Source organism: Lithobates pipiens, unplaced genomic scaffold (assembly GCF_037356315.1).
Source record: "Lithobates pipiens isolate NorthernLeopardFrog02 unplaced genomic scaffold, aLitPip1_a1.2 Scaffold_18, whole genome shotgun sequence".
In the NCBI taxonomy this organism is placed as follows: Eukaryota; Metazoa; Chordata; class Amphibia; order Anura; family Ranidae; genus Lithobates; species Lithobates pipiens.
The window spans coordinates 169,650,056-169,667,995 of NW_027507758.1; the positions used below are offsets into that span (position 1 = coordinate 169,650,056).

Genomic DNA, 17,940 nt, shown 5'->3' on the forward strand with positions numbered 1-17,940 from the left:
GGATACGAATGGCGATAGTTAAAGCCTACGAGTTAGAGGGGAAGCAGGCACCCTTAGTTAAGGCACACTCTACAAGGGCGGTTTCCGCATCATGGGCAGAGAGGGCTGGAGCCTCTCCGGAGGAGATCTGCAAAGCAGCAACGTGGTCCAGCTACTCAACGTTCGCAAGACATTACCGTCTGGATTTATGGTCTGATAAAGAGCAGACTTTTGGACGTAAGGTCCTCCAGGCAGTGGTCCCGCCCTGACAAGGTGAGCTCCTTGCTTATCATCTCAAAGGCTGTCCTGGAAGACGATATGAGAAAACCGGAGTTAGACTTACCGGTAACTCTTTTTCTAGGAGTCTTCCAGGACAGCCTGGCTTCCCACCCAAAGTTGTTTAAATTGGACTAAGTGGTGAGGATGTGTATTAACATGATTGTTAGTGTGTTATGTCTTTCAGAGCCTCCCGGCGGTTCTTGGAGTAAAACTGAGGAGGGCCTGGAGGACCACACCTTTTATTTAATTGGCTTGACGTGTTTCCTGTCCCGGAGGGAGGAGCCCTATATCTCAAAGGCTGTCCTGGAAGACTCCTAGAAAAAGAGTTACCGGTAAGTCTAACTCCGGTTTTAATACTTACTTGCTTAAACTTCTGCTTTCTTTATTTTGTTCTGATATCCTTTGCATCCAATGTATTTGTAATACCATACTTCACATACTGTACCTTCTATGATCAGACGGGCAGCTATAGTGCTCATCCCATCTTCCCTCTCTGACAACATATAAAGCATTCTGTTTTAACTCTCATTACTGTTTCTTGACTTTACTAGTTGTAGTGCCTGACCCCAAATTCATCCCACAACTTAACATCAAAAAGTCCCTTTCTTTCTAGTGTTAATTGTCACCCTTGATCCATCCTGCTCACATAGATAGCTGTTTCTCTAGCTGTATACTCTGCATGATTCTTTGTCCCTGTGGACGTTGGTGGTAACCCAGTTACCCTTTGATCCCTGTCCACTTTAACCATTAATCTAGGGGCTCAGTATAGGCGGAACCGCACCTTCGGTTCATATATAGCGCTCCTCTTGCACTGGGCATTTTTGAGGGTCTCTTACCCTTCATTCCTTTACTTAATTAAATGCCCATAATGACTGGCCAGTCTTCTCTACGTGTGCCTATACCCTCTTGCCTCTAAACTACTTTATCTAGCAGATGTACTACATATACCTGTGAACAGCACTATTCTTCCCTTTCTCTATGTGAGCAGGATGGATCAAGGGTGACAATTAACACTAGACATTGACTTTTTGATGTTAAGTTGTGGGATGAATTTGGGGTCAGGCACTACAACTAGTAAAGTCCTGGCTGGCTCGCCACCTGAAATGGATATTTTATAGATTAGTGGTTCCAAATGAATAACTACTGCAGTAGGGAACAGACACAACATACGCTCAGCATTTTTCCAAATAACCGTTCTCCTTATGACGCATTTGAAGGTTTTTATACACATGATTACGTAGGTATCACATTAATATTACAATTGTACGTTTATGGTAACAAGGGGCGTTACATAGGCAGGCTAATTCTAATCAGGACTCAAAAGAATGCAAAACATGTACTGAAAACATTATTAGTGCCGTGTGCACAGTGAGGGCATTGTGCAATACATATAAAATGGAATACAATTATATACAGAACCTACAAATTTCCATTACACTAGTATCTTAAAGTGGTCAGATTTGAGTTTCTTTTCCTTTTTTTTTTTTTTTTTTTTTTTATGCATTCCGTGCATTAGGGTAAAAAAAAAACACCCCACTACTTGTCTCCCCCCCCCCCCCCTTGTCTCTAAACACTTACCTCACACCTCCCACAATCCAGCGCTGTTCCTGCCAACAGCCCCACTCTCATTTTTGGATTCCCAGGCTTCACTGAGAAGCAGGAGCTGCAAGTTGTTAGTCAGATCCTATGGGGACATGGCCAAGCCATGCTTTGTGTATGAAAAGGCACAGAGCCTGTTTTGGGATTGCACCCACATGAGTGTCCTGTAGCACACAGCTTGCTGAGGGGTTACTTGCAAGGAAGAAGTAGAGACCACTAGCGGGGACTAACAAAGAGGAAATAAAGGACCGCAGGTAAATATCATGTTTGTTTATTTAAAAATACTTTAATATCACTTTAAGGTGATGGACCTCTTTTCCCTTTTATGGAGAAATCTCTCTTGGCTTAACTAGTTTATTATTTTACTTTGGATTCTTCAATCAGCTCCTCGGTGTCTCCTAAGTTAACAATAGAATCAGTGCATTTGGATTTGTGCTGCCTAGGTATAACCTTGGGGGCTGTACCCAGACCCCATACATTGGGGGAAGCCTGGAATGTTGCTCTGGGCACTAGATCCTGCTTGAGCACTCACCTTGGAACTTGGTGCAGTGGTAGTTAGCCACAGGGTGCTATACGGGTCCAGGTATAGGTTCCATCCCTATGGAACCAACATCCTGAAGACCTCTGGGGGTATACCCAGCATAATTGATGAAACCTGGACTCTCGGAGCAGCAACACAAGACACGTTGACCCTGGACCTTTACTGTAGCCTCACTACTTACAGCTTTCCTAAATAATATTCATTACAGTGGCAAGAAAAAGTATGTGACTCCCTTGGAATTAGCTGGTTTTCTTTGTCTTTATTGAACACGCCCATTAACCATTCAAAATTGGAGGTGTAGTTTAGAGCTACTTAAATTGATAATATACTCAAGATTGCGGTTCATAAGAACTGTGCCTCGCAAAAAGCTCTCTAAAGACATATTAAAGTGGTTGTGAACCCATGGGGGTGGGGGGGGGGGGGAAGCAACCTGCAAGGCAAAGGCATAATGAGCTAGTATGCATAGCATACTAGATCATTATGAATAACTTACCTGAGAACAAAGCCCCCGAAGCGGTCCTCCGTCTTCATGTCTGCCGCTGCCATCGATTCCGGAGTGACTTCCGGGTCTCGCTGCTCCGGAGCAGTGATGATGTCACTCCCGGGAGCCGACACTCGCCTGCGCGCTGCTGTCTATGGCGCATGCGCCTTAGACAGCGGTGGCTGTCTTTTTTTGTAAATATTTCCTAGACCGTATAGGTTTAGGAGATATTTCTTGGACCTACAAGTAAGCCTTAATCTAGGCTTACCTGTAGGTCAAAGTGGTTTGTAAGGGTTTACAACCACTTTAAGAGTAGCTGATCTGCATAAAGCTTGAAAGTGTTCAAAGCAATCTCAAAGTGTTTAGGCATCCATCGGTTGACAAACTGTCTATAACTTTAGAATGGGTGCCCAACCAAGATGACTCCCAAAGCACAATGCTGAATTCTCATTGAGTTAAAGATCCCATGTCCCTGTTCATGAGCCTACCATATGTAAATCTTTGAATATGTAGGGTGTCCATAGCAGAACACCATGAAAGAAGCTGCTGCTCTCCAAAAACATTGCTGTTTGCCAAAGAGCACCATGGGAAACCGCAACACTACTGAGAAAATGTTTTATTGACTGACGTTCAATTGTTCTGGAAGAACATTCAGCACTGTATGTATGCACAAAAAGGTACATCTTATCAGCATCAAAATATCCTAATGGTGAAGTATGGTGGGGGGAACATCATGATTTGAGGTAGCTTTGCTGGCTCAGGGCCTGGACCACTTGCCATTATCGAGGGGAAAAATGAATGCCCAAGTTTACCAAAGTATCCAACTGGATAATGCCAGAGCGGCTGTCTGTCCGCAAACTGAAGCTAAGTTAGGTGATCCAGCAGACCAATGACTAAGGCTACTTTCACATTGGGGCGGGCAGGCGCCGGCGGTAAAGCAGCGCTATTTTTGGGGCACTTTACCTTCGTTTTAGCGGCGCTATTCGGCCGCTAGCGGGGAGGTTTTAACCCCTGCTAACGGCCAGAAAAGAGGTTAAAACCGGCTGCAAAGCGCCGCTGCATTGGCGCTTTGCGATGCTGCCCCATTGTTCTCAATGGGAAGGGGTGCTTTATAGGAGCGGTGTAGTCACCACTCCTAGTGCTGCAAAGATGCGGCTTGCAGGACTTTTTTGACCATCCTGCAAGTGCACCGATCCAATGTGAAAGCCCCCGGTGCTTTCACATTGGAGTGAATTGACCAGCTCTTTCAGGGCGCTGTTTTTAGCACTATAGCGCCTGCAAAATGCCTCAGTGTAAAAGTAGCCTAAGGGTTTATTTACTAAAACTGTACAGTGCAATTTCTGGTTCAGCTCGGCATAGAAACCAATCAGCTTCCGGTTTTTATAGCAAAAGCTTAACTGAACAAGCTGAGGTTTGCTTATTGGCTACCATGCACAGCTGCACCAGATTCTGAGTGCACCGGTTTTAGTAAATCTACCCCATAGCATCAGAGTAAATCCACCACAGATTGGCTTCAGAAAAAAAAAACGTGCTTCTTGGCGTGGCCCAGTCAGATCCCAGACTTCCGCTGCATGTAGAGATGCTGTGGAATGACCTCAAGAGGCGTTTGCACCAGATAGCATGCAAATGTACCGTGACCTCACATTCCCTCTACTGTCCTTGGCAATGGACAGGCCCTTAATCCAATGAGAGGCTCAACATAATGACTTGTTGTCACTCTCCAACATTGTTCTGTTAGTGCAGGGGGGGCCTGAAGATGTGCAACTCAGTGGGGTGGTCCCTGACACACTGGTATCACAGTAAGTGGGTTGAATGATGTTGGCCTTTTTTGGGGGGGGGGGGGGATATTAATTATGATCATTATTGGCAGGCATGGCACATTTTATTGATGCTTGATTTTGGCACTGAAAAATAGTGTATAGTCTTGCCTGTTTTTGTGTTTTCCCCAGAAACATTGGTTACTGATTTACTTTTCCAAAAAATGTTTTATGTAATATAGACGCGTGTGATGTAATGGCTGGTTCTCCCAGTAAAGTAAACTTTGTCCGCGCATGGGTGGGTTTTTTTTTTTAAAAAACTCTGCAAACGTTTTCAGCACTTGTTAGAAAATGTAAAGTGAGAAGCTGTTATAAATAAAATGTGTGTATTTATTAGTAACGGCCTCCAACTGCATAAACAGGGGTGGGGGGGGAGAGAGAATCAAATTCATACTTGGCCCACCCTTTTTAAAATGGCATAATTTTCCTAGGTACATGGTTCAGTGCATAATTAACCCCTTCAATACTAGCCTGTAATATTTCCATTAGAAGGCCATTTCTCAGCTCTCAGTGCCGTGATAATTTGACCATTACTGTACCCAAGTTAACTTTATGCCAATTTTTGAGACCGATGGATCTTTCTTTTGGTGGTATTTAACTACTTAAAGATCCCAAAAAATCTAATTTTGTCATACATTTAAACCAAAATGTATTCTGCTACATGTCGGGTGTTTTGTAAAAAAAAAAAAAAAAAAAAAGTATAATAATTGGTTTGTGTGATCACGGGCACATGTATGCAGATCATTGGGGCATATGATTTTAGAGTTGCATGTGTGGGGACAGTATTTTGGGGACATTGTGTGGGGAAACTGGGCTGGTGATCAGTGTGTAAAAAGCTTATTCACTGATCGCCAGCTGCAGCGATCAGCTCTCCTCACAACTTCCGTGTGAGGAGAGCCGATCGCCTGGCAACCAGCTTTCTATTTACATCACATGACTGCTCTGGACACAGCCATCATGTGATCAGATGGGACAATCACAGAGCCCTCCTGCAGATCGTAGATGCGCCATGTCCGGGTGACACAAGCTCATTGGGATTGCGCCGCTGCAGAGGTGCGCGAGATGCCCCTCCTGAGGGATGTTCGTGAACATCCACTCAGGAGGCGGAAGCTCCCACCCGGAGGTATATGTGCAGTGGCAGGCAGATGGTTAATTTTTGCGATGCGGCATTGCTTTACTTTACCTCAGGGATATGTAATTGGCAAGTTTCCAGCGATTGGAGAACTGCAAGTCCCAAGAGGCATAGCAAGACTGGCAGCCACGAACATGACGCTCAGATGCATGATGGGACTTGTAGTTTTGCAACAGCTGGAAGTCCGCTAATTGCATATCCCTGCTTTAACTGATAATTGTGCGGTCGTGTGACCCTGTACCCAAATAAAATGTACATATCTCTTTCTTTTGATGGTATTTGATCACCTTTGCGGTTTTTATTTTTTGCACTATAAACAAAAAAAGAGCGATTTAATTTTGAAGAAAAAACAATACTTTTTAGTTTCTGCTATAAAACACACCAAAAAAAAAAATCTTAAAATCTAATTTATTCATCAGTTTAGGCCAATATTCTACATATTTCTGGTAAAAAAAAAAAGTCCCAATAAGTGGCTCAGCCTAGATTTTAAAGGCATACTTCCCCGCTGGCTCCTCGGTTCTGGTTTCTCCTCCGGTAGGAGACACTGCTAGGAACCATGGCTAAAGACAGCCAGGAAGGCTGTAGCCTGTATGTCCAGGAAGTAGGTGGCTCCCCCTCAGTTTGGTTTACGAACCATGATGGAGCTCACAGTGGGGGTGGATGACGTCCCTTCCGGGGGGGGGGGGGGTCATTGATCAGCAGCTTCTGGTTCCAGCTGCTGATGGGGAGCCGGAAAGGTCGCACAAGCGGCTGGAGGTTTCAGAGGCAAGACCATCTTTTTCACATTGGGAGCGTGTCAGAGGCAGGGGGCTTGGCTTGGCTGACATCAGCCATCATTAGGTAAGGAGGCCTGTGGGGTTGCATCCCTTACCTGTCTGTCACCTGCAACTCCATGGGTGGGGTTCCCTCTTGGTGGTTGGAGGGGAGGAGGCACATGGATCATTAAAGGACAGTGAAATGCATCTTTAGGCTCCTATCAAACAAGGGGGACTCCACTTTGCTCAGTGGGGGATCTGTCCACTGATTCCCCACTGATCAGAGCAGATCGGACAGATGACAGGTCCATGTCCATTCAGTTTATGCAGAGTGGCCACGGATCGAGCCAACGCTGGGCAGTCGGGTGTAAATGGACTCCACTGTCTGTTTGCACCAAACTACCATCTGATCCGCCTAGACATAGGAGGACATATCTCCTTTTTGTTTTGCGGATCGCATGGGGGGGGGGGGGGGGTTGTACAGGTAGGGCCCCATTAATTCTAACGGCAAGAGTAGATGGACTTAGTTCTGATGTGTTGAGCTGGGGCTGGACTACAGACTTTCCAGAGGTGTTATCCTGGGACTCGGGGCATGGTGCCAGCAAATAAAAAGTGGCTACGTCAGCAGGGCTAGTGCAGTGGGCTACCATAGGCATTGCTGATGCATGCTCTGAGGGTGGCACAGCAGGTGTATAGACCTGGGTGCTTGGCACAGGAGCGGTGGGAACCCCTCATAGATGGGCACAGCAGGTGTACAGACCCTGGTACTCGGCACAGGGATACTGGGAACCCCACGTAATGGGCACAGCAGGTGTACATTAGAGCTGATTCTGGCCAAAATGAGAATCCTTCCATTTATTTATTTATTTTTTTTTCCTTAGAAGACAGATCCCGATTCTCGCGGCGTAACATCTTTGACATTATATATAAAAAAAAAAAAAAAAAAAAAAATCGGGCTAACTTTTACTGTTTCTCAATCTTTCTTCAAAACTAATATCCTCCAGACCCTTTATTAGCTTTGTCGCCCTTCTTTGTACTCGTTGCATTTCCAGTACATCCTTCCTAAGGACTGATGCTCAGAACTGGACAACATACTCTAGGTGCGGCCGGACCAGAGTCTTGTAGAACGGGAGAATTATCGTTTCATCTCTAGAGATGATCCCCCTTTTTAATGCATGCCAATATTCTGTTTGTTTGCGTTGTTGGCAGCAGCTTGGTATTGCATGCCGTTGCTGAGCCTATCATCTACTAGGACCCCCAGGTCCTTTTCCATCCTAGATTCCCCCCCCCGAGGTTCTCCCTCCCAGTGTATAGATGGCATTCCTATTTTTGCCACCCAAATGCATTATTTTACATTTTTCTACATTGAACCTCATTTGCCATGTAGTTGCCCACTCCATTAATTTTGTTCAGATCTTTTTGCAAGGTTTCCCCATCCTGCGGAGAAGTTATTGCCCTACTTGGTATCGTCTGCAAATATAGAGATTGAACGGTTTACTCCATCCTCCAGGTCGTTTATGAACAAATTTAAATAGGATTGGTCCCAGCACCGAACCCTGGGGGACTCCACTACCCACCCCTGACCATTCTGAGTACTCCCTATTTATCACCACCCTCTGAACATGGACAATGGCCTCTTCCCGAAAACACTGGTTGGTGGTTATCGGGTCTGCAGGGGCATATCAAAATCTGGAAGCCCTTTTAACCAGGGGGACCCAGATCCCAGCTCTCCACCCTATGTGAAAGAGTATGGGGTAAATTGTACCCCTACCCATTCACCTAAAAGTGTCAAAAATAAACACAGTACATGGGATTTTTAAAGTGTTTTATTAAGGTAGCTCTGGTATCTCTTCTAATTTTCTTCTCCCTCTGCCGGTTCTCCTCTCTGCTGTCTTCTCGCTCTTTTTGCTGGGTCTTCACCGCTTTCTTCTCCCTCTGTTCTGTTCTTCCGTTGTTGACTTGCCGTGATCTCCCAGTGTAATGCTGGGTATGCCGTGTGCAATGACTTTTTTTTTATTTTTTTTCATTTTGGTCGGGTGTTCCACTTTAACATCCTCGGCACACGTCACACCGACTTCTGGTGCGACTTCTTTTGGCTCCCATAGGGAACCATTGATTTTTGAATAGAGGCAGAGAAACGCCTGACGAGACTTCGCTCTGTTTACAGTGTTAACCCGCATTTAACAGCCTTTACTGGTGTTTTTAGGGCATTCAGACAACAGCCCATAAACTTCCAAAAATGTCCATGTGTGCATGGATACATAGGATAGTCTCTCCCTGCAGCTTCGTGTGTGTGTGTATATATACATACACCAGCAGTCTGGGGTCCTGGCGTAATCAAGACTAAAGCAGGTTCCATTTGATGTGATGACGCCAAGCCACAGTCCACCACCGGAACATGGGGAGGGCAGAGGATCAGGTAAGTAGAACCTAGAGAAATGGTTATTAACAGCACAGCCCCACTACAAGGGATTTTTTTTTTTTTTGCCTAGAGATGGGCCTTAAATGGTTTATTTATAATCCATTATAAGTTGAGTAGTGGGAACATGGCTCTATCAAAAATACTTACTACTCTTTTCTTTCTTTCAGGAACGTAATTCAGCACTCAAAAGATACATTCTATCATTTGCAAAAACAAAATGCTGCATTCAAGCCCGTACTGGCTGTAATTCAGGTAAGTAGCCAAATGGATCATAGATGACCTAGCATGTGAAAGATCCAATCTTTATATATATATATATATATATATACATATAAAAAAAAAAAAAAAAAATGGTGAGGGACAGGGGCACTATGTATATGTAAAAACTAGTGTAATGTAACTGCACTAATTGGTCTGTTATCTATCTTCTGATTTTCTGATTTTTAAATTAAGGCTCCAGATAGCACTTAATAGTCCAGATTTTGCATTGAGTGGGGAATGTATAGAACCTTGTGTTCATTTTATTCCTGTCTATTTGGGGACATTTGGATTTACTCCTCCTGGAAGTGAGGGAGAATCTTATTTGTGGTAAAAACCTGACCTGAGGTTCCAACTATTCTCACTCTTGCCAAAAACAAAGGAAATGTAAAAGTTGGCTGAAGTCGGGCTTTAAATTTGAAAGTAGGGCACTAATAATTGCAATTATTTCACACTAGTTCAAGGGTGACGCCAGGTCCATAGGGCCCTTTTAGGTGGCTGCTCCCCTGCACCTATTGGACACCTTTTTACAGGATGATTTTACTCAAAAGTCTAGGTATACTTTTTAGTAAAAAAAACCTGTACTGAGAGAATACATTTGGGCTGCTCTTGCTGATGGGCTGCTCTTGCTGATGGGCTGTCTTGACTACTTTTCATCATTGACTGGAAAGAAGAACATAGACAAGTAGTTTGACTTCACTTCCCGCATATTTGTTCAGGGATAGTGACGTCAAGTTTTGAAGGCAGGGACAGCTGAGCAAGTAACGTTTTCAGGAGGAGGTCAGCAATGTCGGGCCCCATGCCCCCCCATTAAAGTTTCACCTTTTCAAGCAGTATTGTACCCAAAAGCAAACATTTTTATTATATTGCATCTTACCAATTCTTAAATGTGACTACTGTATTAGTCTCCTTTTTTGAGGCTTTATTTCTACCTGGTGATCCAGCCAGAATGTGTGTGTGTTTTTCAAACTCAAAAGCTCTGGGAGAATGTATCCCACAAGACAAACCACTTAACACTGGCAGGGGTGCCTAAAATGAGCAGCTTTTGTAAGACCCCTATCCCAAAAGTTGAATTTAACGCTATAGTCCTTGTAATGTACATGGATCACCCAGAGGGGAATATTGTGTGTGTGTGTGTGGGTTTTTTTTTTTTTTTTTTTTTCTTTTTCCCCGTGGTTTATGTTTACATATAGGCATGCCTATAATAAGGTATAGATATAGTAAATGTCTCCTAAACGTGCTGTGAACAATGGCTCATGCGCTGGAGATCGGAGGTGCGCAGCTTGCTAACCCGGAAGGAAGACCGAGTGAAGATGAAAGCCCTGACAGCATGCCACTGGAGGGATTTTTTTTTTTTTTTTTTTTTTTTTTTTTAAAGCAAGGCTTTAAGGAACATTAATGCAGCCACCACATCTAATAAATGTTAAACTGCAATATTATGTTTTGATATTGGGTTCAATATCCCTTTCAGTACTGGTATACCTAGGAATATCTTCTATGAATGGTTCACAGTACAAAGCGTTCTATGAACGGACAAGGGCGATGAGGCTCAAACACCTTGCACTGCTCTCATAGCCGCAGTGGGCCAGGAGTATTGTAAGAAATGCCTTCTCTGCCTTGAATGAGAAACTGTAAATCTTAACCACTTGCCGACCACTGTTGGCATATGTACATTGGCAGAAAGGCACTGCTGGGCAAAGTAACGTACCCGTACGTTGAAATTCCCACCAAATTCCCACCGCGACTCTTATCGCCGCAGGGATACCCACGATCGTGTCACGGAGGTGAAGAACGGGAAGATGCTGTTTACATCGCACATGACAGCACACTGAATGTCTGCTCCCTGTCATCAGAAGCAGCGATCAGTGTCCATGTCACACACAGCCCATCCCCCCCCCCAGTCAGTTAAAAACGCTCCCCTAGGACACACTTAACCCCTCCACCCCCCCCCAGTGGTTAACCCCTTCACTACCAGTGACATTTTTACAGTAATCAATGCAATTTTAAAGCATTGATCGCTGTTAATGCCAATGGTCCCAAAAATGTGTCAAAATTGTCTGTGTCCACCATAATGAATAACTCCTTCCTTTTTTTTTTTTTTTTTTTTTTTTTTTTTTTTACACTGCAGGTTAGATCTTTATTTTTTTTAAACGCAGCTAGCGCTCTCCAATCGGCAGGAAGCATGATCTTAGCAAGGGATGTGTTGGACCTTTTTGTAGAGACCACTGCATCCACACAAAAGCAATGGTCTTTCTTTGCAACTTGCTTTTACACTTGGCTATGGCTGCCTTCTAAAGTAAACAAATGCTATAACATTTGCACACCTTTTTTTTTTTTTTTTTTTTTTTGATGCAAATGGAATGTATTTAGCTGATTTTTAAACTGCAGTTTTATGGATGTTAACTTCTGCTTTGTCTAATTTTAAGGGAAATGGGGAAGATCAAACCTTGCAAGCAACAAAAAATTATGCACAAGAGGTGAGATTTAATGCTTTGAACTAACCTTTTGGATTTTAAAAGTTGTAAATCTGTGCAGTTCTGTTTTTTTGTAAAGTGTATTTAATGTAAATAACGTGCTAATGTAAACCAATAGTACATTGGGATTGATTTATTAAATGCATAGGAACAAGGAGAAATTGCTATAAAGATGGTACAGTTGCATTGGGATGTGCCGATGCATGCCCGCGAGCACAATATCCTTACTGATCACTGTTTAGGCATGACATTTTTACTTGTGTAAGAAAAAAGCATAGGTGGACTTTTTACAGTTCCTAGGCTTCTTCCCTTACCTTGTCCTCACTGCAGAATACTGCTGTAACAGACAGATCCAAACTTCACCCATCACAGCGGGCTGCGTTAGCAAAGCTTCAAGGACCAGGTCCCTATTATAGGGGGTCCACTACCTTGGCCCTGTAAAGCACCCCTAACGTCTCCACTAGAGGATGTAAATGCATACCTTAATACGTTGCTTCTCAGTCAGCTCATAAGTCCCAGCTAAACTGTGTGTGTGGTCTCAAAAGCTAGGGGTGGGCTTGTATTCCTCCTGCCGCACAGCCCTACCTTGCCTCCCCTCTCGTTCAAGGAGTGTCAGCCATCTGCGGACTAGGCTTATTAAAAAAAAAAAAAAAAAAAAAAAAAAAAAAAAAAAACAGAGGGGGGGGGGGGGGGGGACATTGATGGAGCGGACGTTGCTTACGGGCGTGGCTTAAGCGCTGGGGACAGACAGATGCTCGCAGCTGCGAGCGGACACACAATACCCAAGAGCACTGGGGGCATGTAAGGGATGCAGGTATTTTTTTGTGCTCAGCACTATGGCTCCCAAAAAGACAGCCCGAAGGTACCAAAAATGCCACTCCCAAGCACTAGGAACTCCAGTCGTGTCTCCACACTGTCACCCTCGCTTAAGATACCAGATATGGCAAGCCAGGGTGGGTCATTGGGACCAATTGGTTGTGCAACTGCTTCTCACATTTCAGCCCCTGTATACATGACTGAAAAATGTTTTCCTCCGCCCTGCAGGGCCTAGAAGGAAGATTAGCGACTTTAATCGCATCCACTATCCAAAAGGATAGGAAGCGTGTTAGATCCCCCTCCGACCCCTTACCAAGGGAACAGTGGATAGAGGATGAGGGGTTACCCTCAGGGGGTCAGGAAGAAGGGCAAACCAATTACTTCTCTGCGGAGGAAACAATGGTAGATGAACTTTTCTCAGCCTTGCAGTCTGAGAAGTCGCTGATGCAATCTCTTACAGAAATTTTTCATGCCTCTTTCAAGCTACCTCTAGCAGAATCGGCTGATAATTTTGTTTCTTCTTTAGGTTCCTTAAAACCTTCACAGCCTTTTCATGCATGTGCTGTACATGCATTATTAGAAAAGCATATTTATTCTGAATGGGATCACCCAGATAAGCATTCTCCATCTCAAGAGATTCACAGTGCTCTATCCCATGGAGGAGAAATTCTCCAAAAGATGGAAGGTGCTAGCAGTTGATGCTGAAATTTCCAGTGTGAATAATAGTCTAACTTGTCTGGTAGGCATGTACAAATGCATAAAGATCCAACTGATAAAAGATTGGAATTTCTGTTTTCTTTGGCAGGTGCAGTTACCCAGCCTACAGTTGTGCCACTAGGCATCTGTCAGTCCCTAAGGGACCAGTCTAGACAGGCCCTTAAAGAGGTCCCTGCACAACCTGCATGCATGTAGTCGATCAGGTCAATATTTTCTATCCACAACATCAGGGATGCATATCTCTGCATGTGCTTATATTTCCCGCTCACCAAAGGTTTCTGCGGTTCGAAGTAGAACAGCAGCACATTCAGTTTGTAGCCTTGCCCTTCGGGCTAGCCACAGCACCCCGGGTGTTCACAGAAGTACTGGCCCCACCTCTAGCCAGGCTAAGGGCACAGGGCATAACAGCTTTGGTGTACCTAGACAATCTATTACTAATAGACCAATCGGTTGCCCGTTTGGAGCAAAGTGTACGCATTACAACCAATTACCTGAAAAATCTGGGTTGGAGTCTCAACCTAGAGAAGTCTTCCTTTTAAAACTGCTAAAAAAGCTAGAGTATTTGAGTCTGATCATAGATATATCCCTCCATTCGCCTTTGGATGAGATTGTTAGGAAAGATGGTGGCTTCATTCAAAGCAGTTCCCTATGCCCAGTTCCATTTGAGAGTGTTGCAAAACGGTATTCTATCTGCTTGGAACAAAACGATCCAAGCTTTAGCCCCAGTTCACACATGTGCGTTGCGAATTGAAGCTCCGGTTTCACTGCGAAGATAAAAATCAGTTCAGAGGTTCCTCTGCGTTTTATCTGCGGATCAGTGAGGGGGGGGGGGGGTGGGGAGAGGTGTAGTGAGAAGGAGAGAATTTGTGTTCAGAACGGAATGCATCTGCAAATCAGATGCGTTCCCGTAGAAGATAATGGGTTGTAATTCGCACCGCAATGCCCAGAAAACGCAAATTTTTTTTGTGCAATATGCAGTGCGAATGCAACGCACATATGTTAACCAGATGCATTCAAATAAATGTATTTTAAAATGCGGTGTAAGCCGCATCTAATTCGCATAGGTGTGAACGGGGGCTTAGACTTGCCACTGCGGCTGTCCCCCCAAAGGTGTCCTAAAGCCTCAATTGGTCGTTACCCAGAATCTGCTGAAAGGAAAATCCTTCAGACCAGTTATCTGGAAAGTGGTAAGGACAGACTCCAGCCTGTCAGGCTGGGGAGCAGTACTAGATAAGACAACTGTCCAGGGACAGTGGTCAAGAATCGTATATCCTAGAGATTCGGGCAGTGCGTCTGGCTCTAAAGGCCTGGAATTCCAGGTTACGGGATTGTCCTGTCAGTATCCAATCCGACAATGCCGCAGCCGTGCCCTGTATCGGTCCCCAAGAGTCTTGCATCGCAGACAGAGGTGAACCATATTCGAACTTGTGCAGAAAGGAATGTCCCGTGCCTATCGGCAGCCTTCGTTCCGGGAATAGAGAATGGGCAGGTGGACTACTTGAGTCGCCAGCAGTTATTGCCAGGGGAATGGTCTCTTCACCCCGACAATTTTTGAGCTGTTTGTCAAAGATGGGGGACTCCGAACATAAAACTTCTAGCATCAAGATTCAGCATGAAGTTTGTTAACTTTTGTGTCCAGGACAATGGATCCATTTGCATGTGGAACAGATGCATTTGTGACCCGTGGGATCAGTTCTCACTGATCTATTCATTTCCTCCTATTCAGTTGCTGCCACGACTTCTTTGCAGAATCAAGCTGGAAAGAAAGCCGGGAATTCTGGTAGCACCAGCATGGCCCAGAAGGTCATGGTACGCAGAGATCGTAAAGATGGCAGTGGAGGATCTATGGTCCCTTCCACCACAGCCAGACCTACTCACAGGGGCCCATATTCCATCCTACCTTACGAACGCTAAATTTAAAGGCTTGGCTATTGAAACCCACATTCTGAAGAAATGTGGACTTTCCAGGTGTTCTCTACTCTAATTCAAGGAAGCCATCTTCCAGAACTATATATTAGAGTCTAGAGGGCTTATGTTTCCTGGTGTGAATCCAAGTGTTGGCACCCTCAGAGGTATATCATAGGCCTTTCTACAATTAGGGGTAGAGATGAAGTTGGCCTTGAGTGCTATTAAAGGCCAAGTCTCAGCTTTATTGGTCTTATTTCAAAGACCGCTTGCTACACATTCTTTAGTATGGCAGATTAATCCGCATCACCCCTTGCATAAAACCTCAGTTAGATCACCTTTGAACCCTTGGGACTTGAACTTAGTTTTGTCAGTGTTACAAAAACAGCCATTTGAACCGATACAGCATATTCCCTTAGTCATTCTGACAAGGAAGCTGGTGTTCTTGGTTGCTATATCCTCAGTAAGGAGGGTTTTGGAATTGGCTGCTCTTTCTTGTAAAGAGCCATACTTGAGTATTTGAGGACAGAGTGGTGTTATGCCCTCCTCCCAGATTTTTTTTTGCCGAAAGTGGTCTCATGTTTTCACCTGAAACAAGATATTGTCCTGCCGTGGTTTTTTCCAAAACCATGTTCCAGGGAAGAAAAGTCACTATGTTGTCTTGCTGTGGTCAAAGTCTATTTAAAGACGACTGCCCAGATTCGGAAGACCGTTGTCTTATTTATTCTGGCAGATTGTCCTAAGAAAGGACAGGCAGCGTCGAAATCCACTGTCACTAAGTGGATTTGGCAAGCTATAATTCAGACCTGTGATTTAAAGGAGAAGATTCCCTCTTGTCAAGGCGCACGCTACCAGGTCGGTCAGGCCTCCATGGCTCAGATCTGTAAGTCTGCAACTTGGTCTTCAGTACATACATTCACTAAATTTTATCAGGTGGATGTAATGAGGCATTTGGGCGCAGTGTGCTGCAGGCAGCAGTATAAATCCTCAAGTCTGGGGGTACCCTACGGGTTGTCTCTCCCTCCCTTCAAATAGCATTGCTATGGGACGTACCATTAAGTTAATAACTATGGCTCTCTGTCCCATGATGTATGATAAAGAAAATAGGATTTTTGTAACAGCTTACCTGTAAAATCCTGTTCTTGGAGTACATAATGGGACAAAGAGGTCCCTCTTCTCTTTTGGGGTTTAGATATATTGCTTTGCTAAGCGGATATAAAAATCCTATAATGAATTTTTTTTTTTTTTTCCATAATACTTAGGCCTCGTTTTACTTCTGTTTTGAGTTTACTGTCCCCCCGTGATGTGTAGCCTCCTGAATGCCTGTTTTCAATCATTGAAAGCCCACACCCGCATTACATATGGTTACGGAGCTTGCAGCATGGCCTCCTTCATTTGGATAGGTTCCACCTGCCAAACGCAACCTGTTGTATAAATTGTACCATGCCGCAACTGCAGCAGTGTGTACTTTAATGGCTGTTTGCCATGTAAACTTATGGCTTGGCAGTCTGGGAGACAGTGAAATGAACCCTCTGCTACCTGTTTAAACAAAGCCTTACAGATTTCCTCCCAGCTCTGACTGGGCAGTGAAGGGAGAAGCGGCAGTCTGACAAGCTTATCAGTTTCATTCTACTCTTCTACTATTGGCATGCTCATGATGCCACTGATTTGTCTACTTGTGCTCTTTCTCCTTCCCTCTAAGCTAAACTCTGCTATACTGTAAAAATCTGGTATCCTTTCAAATGTAGTTGCACTGCTTTCATTTAAGAATATAACTTGGAATACAGAGCTGTGGGTGTATTTTATCTCTGCTTAGAGTTAAGCTTTAAAATATAAAATAACCCACAATTGGCCATTTAAGGTTAAAAAAAATAAAAATAAAAATAAAATAAAAACCTACAAAGGAAGTCCTTTTGGGTCATGCTGTTAATCAATATCTACTGCTGGATACATGTAAATGCAATGAAATGGGGGAGAAAAGTTCCAAAGATAATGACTTGAATCCTTTTTGTTTGTGTTTTTTTTTTTTTATTTTTTTTTTTTTCCAGCTTGGTGTGGATGTCCTTCACGTACGCCTAGAAGGGAGCAGCGAGGAGGAGGTCAGTGTCTATACTTTCCATATGACATTGATTTGGAATGTCCTTCAATTTCTTTGTCATTTCTCAACATCTAAAGCCAGAATTTGCCCAAGTCGGAATAGTGTATTGCTAGTCTTACATCCATGATTTTGCTGCTTTAAAAGGGGAAAAAAAGAACCTGTCCATTTACAAATGTGCTTGGTGCTTTTCTTGCTTTAGGAGTCTAAATTTGTGTGAATGGGGGGGGAACTAAGGGGGGAGAATAAAGTGCCCAATGTAGGAGAGCCCAGATGACCTGTCAGGCATGTGCCCAGTCTCTCCTATCGCATAGTGTTCTCCGCAACCGTGCAAACTTCATACCACAGCCTTAAAGTTATAAATGACATGTAAAATGTTCCATAGCCCCTCTTGATTTTAAAGAGGCCTATTTAGTGGCATTTTGGTGAGAACATTCACGCTGCCTTTATATGCCTAGAAATTTAAACCTTTATTGTCTAGGAAGTTGTACTTTGTTTATGATGTAATGGTGTGCATCAGTTTTTCCCTTGATGGGCTGTGCATCCCATTTGTTTAATTTGTTATGGATTCTTCATTACTAGAAACAGATCAGGTCATTTTAGTGTTCTGGCTTCTGCTTTATGGGTCTCCGGCAGGTGCTCGTGGGTTCCCCAGTGGCGTTGCTAGGTG

At 44.0% G+C, this 17,940-nt stretch overlaps 1 protein-coding gene across 2 annotated transcripts in view; it reads left to right on the forward strand.

The window, feature by feature from the left end:
• The window catches only part of MTHFD1L (methylenetetrahydrofolate dehydrogenase (NADP+ dependent) 1 like), a 377,119-nt gene that overhangs the window by 13,608 nt on the left and 345,571 nt on the right, over positions 1–17,940 (forward strand). For both annotated transcript variants that reach the window (XM_077486370.1, XM_077486371.1), the window contains exons 2-4: positions 9,173–9,257; positions 11,690–11,740; positions 17,224–17,274. In XM_077486370.1, the coding sequence (XP_077342496.1) occupies positions 9,173–9,257; positions 11,690–11,740; positions 17,224–17,274 (187 nt within the window). The remainder of the gene's footprint in view (positions 1–9,172; positions 9,258–11,689; positions 11,741–17,223; positions 17,275–17,940) is intronic.